This window comes from Diachasma alloeum, unplaced genomic scaffold (genome assembly GCF_001412515.2).
Source record: "Diachasma alloeum isolate Michigan unplaced genomic scaffold, Dall2.0 Dall_scaffold_00340, whole genome shotgun sequence".
NCBI lineage: Eukaryota > Metazoa > Arthropoda > Insecta > Hymenoptera > Braconidae > Diachasma > Diachasma alloeum.
Genome location: NW_021680479.1, coordinates 583,069 through 594,634, shown reverse-complemented (window position 1 = coordinate 594,634; position 11,566 = coordinate 583,069). Strand labels below are relative to the sequence as shown.

The 11,566-nt window shown below is 33.7% G+C and overlaps 2 protein-coding genes across 2 annotated transcripts in view; one reads left to right on the top strand and one right to left on the bottom strand.

The window, feature by feature from the left end:
* The first annotated feature begins 1,689 nt into the window (after window positions 1-1,689).
* LOC107040696 (CKLF-like MARVEL transmembrane domain-containing protein 4) lies at window positions 1,690-8,244 on the top strand. Its single transcript, XM_015260893.2, has 5 exons — window positions 1,690-1,790; window positions 3,845-3,994; window positions 5,613-5,786; window positions 6,176-6,274; window positions 7,356-8,244. Exons 2-5 carry the CDS (start codon window positions 3,860-3,862, stop codon window positions 7,491-7,493), a joined length of 546 nt encoding a protein of 181 aa, XP_015116379.1. The 5' UTR covers window positions 1,690-1,790; window positions 3,845-3,859; the 3' UTR covers window positions 7,494-8,244.
* Window positions 8,245-8,309: 65 nt separating this feature from the next.
* LOC107040695 (proline-, glutamic acid- and leucine-rich protein 1) overlaps window positions 8,310-11,566 on the bottom strand; it is a 4,746-nt gene continuing 1,489 nt past the window's right edge. The window contains exons 2-3 of the mRNA XM_015260892.1: window positions 11,241-11,416; window positions 8,310-9,233 (exon numbers count right to left, since the gene is read on the bottom strand). Of these exons, the coding sequence (XP_015116378.1) occupies window positions 8,408-9,233; window positions 11,241-11,416 (1,002 nt within the window). The 3' untranslated portion in view covers window positions 8,310-8,407. The remainder of the gene's footprint in view (window positions 9,234-11,240; window positions 11,417-11,566) is intronic.

Below are 11,566 nucleotides of genomic sequence, written 5' to 3'. Positions count from 1 at the left end.
GGGGGGACAAGCCTCGAGGTGACTCCAACTCACGCACCACGTAGTCAACACATACGACTCACTTATGTGATGGCTCACTTATGTGGGGGCGAGGGGGGGCAATTAATGCAGTGGCTTACGGATTTCTCGATGGATTTATCAGATCGGAGTGGAATCGAGCGGCGTAAAAATGCAGAGAACAGAACGGAGCGAACGAGTGCGACGTTGTCATGGAGGACAGCAAGCGAATGACTAATTTTTCTTTTTAGCTGAGGGGGGCGGCGCTGGTGGCGCCTAGGGGTATTGGTAGGACTGAGGAAACTAGGGTTTGAATTCTTCGAAATAGTTGTCAGTATTTCAATCAATTGTTTATTGGGCGGTTTGAGGTGGGTGAAGCGAGAAATAAAATAGTGGGGGAATATTTTTAATGAGGAAATTTTTTTTGATTGGAATAACTTCTGGTTTTCATTCGTAAAATATCGCGAATTGACGGATTTAATTGGTTATGATAACATTTCAATTTTGGAAGCACGAAAGATGAAAAATATTCTATTTGAAATAATTTCTGTTTTTATTCATTAAATATAGGAAGTTGATAAATTTAATTTGTCGTTATGATAAAATTTTAGTTTTCCAATTTTCAGGAATGAACGAATAGTATTCAGCATGCCTCGATAATTAACTCGAAATAAGTATTGTTAATAGTATTTAATTCGATTTCATTCGAAACAGTATTTGATTTTTAATCGGGAAAATTCTACTTGGAATCATTTTTATTTTTAATTTATAAAATAGGAGTTCAATGTTTCGATCGAAAAAACATACTATTTGGAATGAATCATGAAAAATTGCATGAACTAATTGCTGTTTTTTATACATGAAATATCGCGAATTAGTAGATTTAATTCATCGTTATGATGAAATTTCAGTTTTTGAAACGAGAAAACACAATTTGATTTTTAACTATTTCAATCACTTATTTATTGGGGCTATTGAATTATTTAAAGTGAGAAAGAAATAGTTTGAAAATATTTTTAATCATGAAAATTCAATTTGGAATCATTTATATTGTTATAAAATAGGACTTCAATATTTCGCTGCTAAAAATACTATTTAGAATAATTCATGAACAATTGTATGAAATAATTTCTGTTTTTTACTCATGAATTTGCGAATTAATCAATTCGCAAATAATCAATTTTGCAATCAATTTTCTGATTTTTGCGAATTAATCAATTTAATTCATCGTTACAATAAAATTTCAGTTTTCGAAGCACGAATGAGAGAATAGTATTTAGTTTGACTGCATAATTACCCCGAAATAACTATTTTGAATACTATTTCATTAGATTTCTATGAAGTAATCCCTTGAAACACGACAAATGAAACAGTATTTGATTTTTAGTTTAAAAAAATGCCATTTGGAATCATTCTCAAATTATGAAATTTTCGTTTTTAAATGATGAAATAGTACTTCACCAGTTCTACCCCGAAAAACACTGTTTCAAATAGTTCCTGAAAAATTCCCACGAATAATTAATCTTTACCGTTTAAAACAGTCATTAATTAATCAAAACAATCATCTCGAAATAAAATATGAATAAACAAATAAAAAATAGTATTCCATCGTTAACTATGCAAGCCCTAGGGAATTTCATGGCATTTTCTTGGTAGAGGAAAGAAAGACATTCGCATCTGCCGCGCAACGCAGTCACACAGTGTAAAAGTGGGTTTTGAGGCGCATTCATTGTATATTTCACGAACAGCAGCTGTACACAACAGAACATTCAATTCCTGCGATTTTTCCAGAGGTATCGTAGAATTTCCCATAATAATATTTGATTAACACCCCACTCCGCGCCATATATATCCGTCGATTTTAATTGACAATTCGGCTTGCACTAAATTCAAAAAAATTTCAATTGTTAATGAGGAAATTATTTAAAGAGTGGATGTCGCATTTTTGATACTCGAAACTGGTTTTCCGTTATTTACCGAAAATATACGAGTTCTCCGGGGTTTGTAAAGCGAGACAGGGAGCGAAGGACGCGAGTTAGATCATCGTATTACCGCATCCAGGCGATAACTATTTTTTATTTTCTCTCAAGTGGTGAGTAACAATCGCAGTTGGTCAGAGAGGCGGGTTCGATCGCCCATTGACCGGTGGTTTTTTTATCGATTTGATTAATTGGACATTCAATGGGGGTTCATTGTTATGCTTTCGCTTACGCCGTTGCGGGGCTAGTCCATCGATCCACGAAACTACGACTCCGGAAAACTCATATTCGTAAATAGGAAGAAGTGAAAGTAGTGTTTAACCTGCGAGACATTTTTTTTTCATTTTGAATATTTAATTTGGTAGGCTTTTGTATTCTGCGTGTGCAGAGGAGACGATTTATGTTTGTGTTATGATTCGTTTTGATGATCAATATTATTTCTCGTGAGATAAGGAAGGGGGATTAATCGGAAGAGATAAGACATTTAATTGCAGGAATGAAATGCACTATTTTTTCGCGATTTCTCTTTCATTTGGGAGACATTTTTTCAGGGGGTAATATAGACTTTGATTCATTCAAATCGCGTCGTTCGAACGGGAGATACCGACAAGTGAAGAAATCGATCTTTTTGTTGTCAATGAGTGTAGTTATTGTTGATAATAAATTATGAATTTGCTTCTGAATGAGTTCTGTTTTTTAATTCTCATTTCACTTTCTCTTCTTCTATTTTTTCATGGCATGTACTATCATCACTTTAAATGTCATCAAAATCTTGCGTATTATTTCGTTCTGTCAAATGATTCTGCATTCAGATCCTCTCAAGACTCGAATTCGTTTTCAGTCCGGGTTTAATCGACGTTCAATCAAGGTTTAATCAGTGTATAGCCGGGATTTAATCAGGGTTTATTCAGGATTTAGCCAGAGTTTAACCCAGGTTCTGTCAGAAGTTAGTCGGGAGCATGAATCAATATGAATAAGTATTCAACATAATAGACTGGTACCTGAGTTTAATAGAGATAGAGATTTTTATATAAAAAGCTCATGACGGTATTGTGTAACTTGATAAGCAATGATGCTGTTCTCACCATTTTTCAACTTGATTAAGAAGCCATTGAAATATACTTTTCAAGTCCTGATTTAATTGCTATTACTGATGATTCTTTCAGTAATCATGAAACAACCGATTTTCTCTTTCAAATCGCATAAACAATGTGCTGTAACTCAACAACCAATTGTGCGACCCCCATCATATTCTGATAGAAAAGAGGGTATTGTTATCAATTTTTTGAGCCATGACTAATTCCATTTTGATGACAATTTTTTGAGTGATCGTTGAAAAATCGGCTTTTGGAAAAATATCAATTTTTTCGAATCTGCATGAACAATTGAATTTTAATTGGTGTCAATGAATGGAGCTTATTAAAGTCTATATTCATAAAAAATTATGAAATTCGTAACGAATGACTTTTCATTGCGGAAAAATTCTGTATGAAAAATTGAATTTTAATTGGTCTCAATGAATGGAGCTTGTTAAAGTCGATATTCATGAAAAAATTTATGAAATTCGGAAAAATTTATGCAAAGTGGAGCGATCATGAAGTTTCCATTCGGAATCAAAATTATGAAATTCGTGCCGAATGCCTTTTTATTGCGGAGAAATTCTTATCAAACACGTGAATTTCGTTTTGAAAGTCAGTTCCACGCGGGATGACGCCCCCCGAACGCGTCCCACGCGGTACAAGTCATTATTATTAGACGCGCCCCCACGTAACTCAATTACTTATTCAGGGTAATGAAGAGTTAAAGGGAATTCTCGGGCTGACGCGTCCCAGTTGGACAATCAGTTGATTCGGGAATTTTGTTTGAAGAATAAATCAGTGAAAATGGAGTCGGGATTTCCTGGACAGCACACGACTACTACGACAGTCACCACCAGCAGTACAACTCAACAGAGGAATATTCGCCTTGATGTTTCTTATATCAGGACACTTCCGGGAATGCTCAAAGTCGCACAAGTGGTGAGAAAATCACTGATCTGTTCTTTTAAACGTCAAAGGATTGAAATCATAAAATTAACTTTCATTTTAAAAATTTGTTTCCTCTTTTTTCCTCAAAGTTTTCAATGATTAATTACTTTCTCTTTTAAATTTGACTGAATTTCAAGAGATATAAATGTTACAGAGAGTTTCATAAAAATAACAAATCTTTGCTATTTTCTACTAAAAAAATTGAAGTCAATTTATTATAATACTTTATTTATTCCACGTTTTTTTATAACAATTTTAGATACTAAATCTTTTAAAATTTATTCGCATCACAGTTTCAATTTTCATTTAAACACTTCGTGTCAATTTTTATGTTTACTTCATTCTGTTAATTAACTAATCATCTTCATGAGGAGTTATTCGGCAAAAAAAAGAATTTAATAAAAATAAAAAAATCTCCTTTCACATTTTCTCCTAAAAAAAAGAATATTAAAAATTCAATATTTCTTTAAATTTAAAATTCAATACTTTATTTTAAAACTTTATTCTAATAATTTGTTGACTCCATTATTTTTTAACGATTTTAGATACTAGATCTCTTAGGATTTATCTGCATCACAGTATCAATTCTCATTAAAACCATTCGTTTCAATTTTTCATTTTATTTCATTCAGAGAAATGAAGAATTCATAAGAGGAAGAATTTCATAAAAATAAAAAAATCTCCTTTCACATTTTCTCCTAAAAAAAAGAATATTAAAAATTCAATATTTTTTTAAATTTAAAATTCAATATTTTATTTTAAAACTTTATTCTAATAATTTGTTGACTCCATTATTTTTTAACGATTTTAGATACTAGATCTCTTAGGATTTATCTGCATCACAGTATCAATTCCCATTAAAACCATTCGTTTCAATTTTTCATTTTATTTCATTCAAAGAAATGAAGAATTCATAAGAGGAAGAATTTCATAAAAATAAAAAAATCTCCTTTGACATTTTCTCCTAAAAAAAAGAATATTAAAAATTCAATATGTTTTTAAATTTAAAATTCAATATTTTATTTTAAAACTTTATTCTAATAATTCGTTCACTCCAATGTTTTTTAACTATTGTAGATACTAGATCTCTTTTGATTTATCTGCATCACAGTATCAATTCTCATTAAAACCATTCGTTTCAATTTTTCATTTTATTTCATTCAAAGAAATGAAGAATTCATAAGAGGAAGAATTTCATAAAAATAAAAAAATCTCCTTTGACATTTTCTCCTAAAAAAAAGAATATTAAAAATTCAATATGTTTTTAAATTTAAAATTCAATATTTTATTTTAAAACTTTATTCTAATAATTCGTTCACTCCAATGTTTTTTAACTATTGTAGATACTAGATCTCTTAGGATTTATCTGCATCACAGTATCAATTCCCATTAAAACCATTCGTTTCAATTTTTCATTTTATTTCATTCAAAGAAATGAAGAATTCATAAGAGGAAGAATTTCATAAAAATAAAAAAATCTCCTTTGACATTTTCTCCTAAAAAAAAGAATATTAAAAATTCAATATTTTTTTAAATTTAAAATTCAATACTTTATTTTACAACTTTATTCTAATAATTTGTTCACTCCAATGTTTTTTAACGATTTTAGATACTAGATCTATTAGGATTTATCTGCATAACAGTGTCGAGATACAGCAATGACAGCCGTGGGAATTGGTTCAACACAGTTGCAATGGGCGGATTTTGGTTCACCGGTATTCTCCTCGCACTGTACATTTTTCACGTGGTTGAAAAATTCTACCGGATACCGTGGATTAAAATAGTAAGCACCGATCTATTTTCCTGCTCTACATTCAGCTCAATTACAGAACAAAATGTTCACACATCATTTCCACTCACCCTCACCCACATACTTTTATTATTTCAAACTCAATCATGAAGGAGAAATGAGCAATTTTTGACTATTTCTCTGATTTTTCAATTATGATTAACAGTAAAGGGAGGCACGAGAGTTTCGCAGGTACGTAATTCGTAACTCTCTGGGCTGAATTTAATCCTCAAGTTGTAACTCCACAGTAACACCTCATAGCATCCCTCGCAGTAGGACACACCAACTCCGATAATTACGTATAGCATAAGAATTAGTTGGGAATTAGTGGAACGAATTTTTTAAAAGATATTTCGTCTTTATTGATGACTTATTTCTTCCAGGAATTGATCTTCTGTGGAATCTGGACTGCATTTTACCTATTAGCTGCATCACTAGCAGCTGATTACACGTCAATCAGTGAAGGATATGGAGTTGCTGCGGTAAAATTTTTTTTTTTATTGAAATAGAATCATATTTTTAATTCTTGAAAGTGTAAAAGTTATTTATATTGAGAATATTTACACTTTTGGTCAATCGTAATGTTCACTGTTGATCAATAATACAGAAGAAATTATGAATGAATACGAATGATATTTATTTATCATGTATTCATCGTGATTATTCAATGAAAGAAAAAATTCTGTTTTTGGTTCTGAATGAAAACTTTGTAATCACTCAACTTTAAGTTTTCAATTTCATAATTTTTTTCATGAAATACAGACTTTCATAAGTTCTATTCATTGACACCAATTAAAATTCAATTTTTCATAGATTCGAAAAAATTGATATTTTTCGAAAATCGAATTTTCAACGATTGCTCTAAAAATTGTCATCAAAATGGAATTAGTAATGGCTCAAAAAATTGATAACAATACCCTCTTGATTCTATCAGAATATGATGGGGATCGCACAGTTGGTTGTTGAGTTACAGCACATTGTTTATGCGATTTGAAAGAGAAAATCGGTTTTTTCATGATTACTGAAAGAATTATCAGTAACAGCAATTAAATCAGGACTTGAAAAGTATATTTCAATGGCTTCTTAATCAAGTTGAAAAATGGTGAGAACAGCATCATTGCTTATCAAGTTACACAATACCGTCATGAGCTTTTTATATAAAAATCTCTATCTCTATTAAACTCAGGTACCAGTCTATTATGTTGAATACTTATTCATATTGATTCATGCTCCCGACTAACTTCTGACAGAACCTGGGTTAAACTCTGGCTAAATCCTGAATAAACCCTGATTAAATCCCGGCTATACACTGATTAAACCTTGATTGAACCTCGATTAAACCCGGACTGAAAACGAATTCGAGTCTTGAGAGGATCTGAATGTAGAATCATTTGACAGAACGAAATAATACGAAAAATTTTGATGACATTTCAATTGATGATAGTACTACGACATGAAAAAATAGAAGAAGAGAACAGTGAAATAAGAATTTAAAAAAGAGAACCCATTTGGAAGCAAAAATGCAATTGTATATTTGTGATTAAAAAAAAATTTTTTTTTCAGTTTTTTGGATTCTGTGCCATGTGCCTTTATGGTTACGACGCCTGGCTGAAGTTCAGGGCCTTTAAAACTGGTGCCCCAGCCCAGGGAGAGCACGAGATCACAAAAAACACGTCAACAGTAACATCTCCAGCCTATTAATCCAAAAATTCAAATAAAATGAGAAGAATTGTCATGCGGAACGTATCTCCTCGGCTTAATTGGGGCTTAATAATCGGAGATCATTAATCTCTAGATGAGATTAATTATGTAATGGCCTTTTGTTGCATCACTTCGAGATATTTATTGAGCGAGCCATCGCCTGTTCCTTATTACTCCTGCATTTTTCCTCGTCTTCAATGGCTAACGATAGAGATGGGCTTGTATCATTAAGACTGTAAGATATATTTTTGCAAAATGCTTGTGAATTACTAGTACTTCGTACACTTTTCAATTTCACACCTGATATTTGATAATTTATAGAGGTAATATATTCATTCGATCGATTTCATTTCATTGAAAAAATACAAATTGATATTACTTAATATTTAATTCATTAAAAATTAACGATTTTAGTATTATTTTTATGCAAAATGCATTAAGTTGAGAAATAAAGTGGACCAATAAATTTCAACGAATGCACATCACTTATTCATGTAAATAGCAGTGCTTAAGAAAAACTGAATTATTTACATAAATGAAGAAAAGAAAAGAAAATGGAAAAAAGTGGAATTTCAGGTTTCAATTTAAAAAATGATAAATAGTTATCGATTTTCAGCAGAAAAATATTTGCCACAGCCTCGACAAATGAAATAAAGACATGTATTATTTATTAATCAAGGATTAACATCCTCATTTAATGAATGATAATCCTCCCCATCAAAAGACCACAATAAATTGGATAAAAAAATGATCAAATCACCATAAATACTAAACTCGAAACCTAATCCCCAAAAGGAAAAAAAAATACTCCAAAGATTATCGACACATTTTCATTTTGTACAAAAGACTTTACATGCTTTCAATTAAAAATACTTAATCAAATAATTAATAAATCAGAAGAGCTCCGTCATATTTCAATTCCTGTAAATGGGCCCAGGTCTGCGCGCCTGTTTCTTCCCCATGCTCGACAGATCGATGGTCTTGCCACTGGGTAGGACTAGTTTATTCTCCGAATAATCAACGAATCCATTCTGCTCCTCCTCGTCCTCCTGATCAGCGTCGCACTTTATCCCAGTCTCGTACGTGTACTCCCTTCGTATGCCGTCAGGATCGATGTAACCGTATTTTCCCCTGGTTATGCAGTCGACGCCGATGATCTCCTCCTTGAAGGAGCCGTCGTCGTTCTCGAATCCCCAGGTGATGGAGCCGTCCTCGTTGTCCTCGCGCCACCTTCGAATCACCTGAGCCACCGGCTTCTTCCCCCGATACTCCGACTTTGTCGTTTTTTTGTTGGACGCCAGTTGCGTTTGCTTTATGGGAACGCGCACCTCGTGGACCTCCTCAATGGGCTTGCGAATCTTCAGGGGCTTCTGCGGTCGATACTGAACGGGCGAGATGTTCTGCTCCTGGAGGGGCTGCGGCTGGGGAGGGGGCGGGGGTCGCGACGCCGTCGGGCGGTAGTGGATTATCTGCGGCTCGGGGCGAGGGGTCGACTGGGAAGAGAAGAAACTGGGGATGTAGGGGGCTGAGGGCTGCGAGATCGAGCCCAGGCTGGAGATCGCCTGCGCTGCGTCCTCGGGCTCCTCTTCGTGCTCCTCGCTCACTGGCTTCACTGGCTGGTCCTGCTGCGGCTGCGGGGGAGGGGTCGAGGGCTCGCGTGTCGGCGGAATGAAGACTGGACGCGTGTTCCGGAGGTTGAAGGGGGATATCTCCAGGGGCTCCGCTGCCACTGGGCGCGATCTGAATGATAAATTGTTGACAGTGAGAGNGTATACGGAATTCTGATAATTATATATTTTATATAAAATATAAATTTTATATTGTTAATAGTTACAATAACAGCCCTTATGGCATTCATGTGGCTGAATAAATTAAAAAAAATAGAATATAAATTTACATGTATTTCATATCTATTTTATGTAACAAAGAAAAAGAAAATAAGGGAAAGTGGGGTAAAACGGCCCCTTTTGACTTTTTTGTGATACTCATAGCTCAGGAACAGATTCATTAATTGAGATTAGTCTAAGCTCATTCTAAAGGGGACGACGTGTAGTTTCCATGGAAAAAAAATTATTCCATTTTATTTGAAATTGAATGAGCTGTTAACATTTTTGAAAAAATCAAAAGGGGCCGTTTTACCCCACTCTCCCCTAGATAAAATAGATATGAAACAGATGTAAATTTATATTTTATATAAATCTTATACATATTCGAAGAATATACAAAATTGGAGTATATTATATATGTTTTTCATATATTTTTTCTTGGGGTGGAGTCAAACAAGTTGGGGTTGCTTGTTCTGGATTTTTAGTTTTTTTTTGTAATTGATTGAGTAGAGTTGAATTTGTCAATGTTGAGTGCAGAATTCTTTAATGTTTTTGATGAGCATTTAGAGATTAATAGGGAGAATAGGGTGAAATCGTGAGGATTTTATGTAGTTAGTGAAATTGTTTTTCGGAGCCTTTGGGTTGGATTTTTGGAAATTTTTTCGTTGATCTGTTTAACGGGTTTTTAAAAGAAAAATTGCTCCAGGGGGTTTTGACTTTAATTGAATTGTCTCGGACTCAATTTTTTTATTTGCACGCCAGTTTTTGATTAATATGGTCGATTGTGTGGAAAATGGCAGATTTTTTGCGATCAATCTTCATTTTGCGGAAGTTTAAGGGTCAAAAAATCATGAAATTTCAGATTTCGATGAAAATTCAGTGAAATTACAAATTTTCGAGCAGGTGAAGGACGAGAGTTCCTCAATTTACTTGAATTTTCAATCAAAACAAAAATATTTATTGTAGTACCAAATCATCCAAACTTTTTAATCAAAACTTGAAATTTCATGATTTTTTTTTATGTTCGTGAAACAATTGTATTGAAATTCACAACTTCCATTGATTTTTGCTCAAAATGTTGAATTTTCTTTTTTTTTTCTTCAATCTGTTTAATCTATTCTTTTCATTTTTTTCTCTCCTGGATTTTGACTTAAATTAAATTGTCCTGAGCTCAATTTTCTAATTTGAACTTCAGTTTTTTTACTAGTATGTTCAAATGAATGAAAGATGGTAAAATTTTTCTCGCGAACGTTCATTTTGTCGAGGCTCAAGTGTCAAAAAATGATAAAATTTCAGATTTCGCTGAAAATTTAACGAAATTCCGAATTTTTGAACATCTGAAAGGCAAGAATTCCCCATTTGCCTGGAACTTTTAATCAAACATGAACATTCAGCACCAAATCATCCAAAATTTTAAATCAAAACTCTAAATTTCATGATTTCTGTTAATGCTCGTGCATCAATTGCATCAAAATTCACAGCTTCCACAGATTTTTCCCCCAGAATATTAAATTTCCAATTACAAAATCCCTCGAACTTCCAATGCAACTAAATTTCTCCATGATAAAAATTTCCAAGAAGTGTCCACTGAGCTAAAAATAAAATAAAATAAACCATTAAATTTCCTAACATTTCCCCACACGCATTCAACAAAAGTAAATTATTTCCAGTGCCTTAAATCTCCGAATGTGTGCGCATCAGGGAAATAATTCTCATTTATACCTCTCATTAGTCAAAAAATCATGCAAACTATTCAAGCTATTGAAGAAAAATGCTCGTCTCAAGTTCCTACATTTCAGCAATGACAATTTTTCTGAGGACACGGGAAGCATCCCCCCCTTTATTCAGCTCTTGAAATTCCCGAAAAATCCCCTCGTCCTCCCTCGACATCTAAATTTGCCCAAAAGCGCAAAAAAATTACTTCAAAGGTATCGGCCGTCGGATTTTACTGCTAACCACCGGAGTGCCAATCCTCACGCTCTGCCTAGGTGCAAATCTCCCCGTCAATCTGGTACTGGCTCCCGGCCCCTGCCGTAAAGCTCCGATATCCGCTTCATTGTACTGTCCCCTCACCACTTCAGCGACACACATCAACAGCTGAAATAATCACATCGACTCCTTTAAACCCATTTCCATCGGAATTCTCGTAAAGGTCATACTGCACTTTCTTTATGCATATCAATTTCCATACGCGTTTGAATTACACACGTGGGAGGGGTGGGGCGGGGGGGGGGGGGGGGGAAAAAA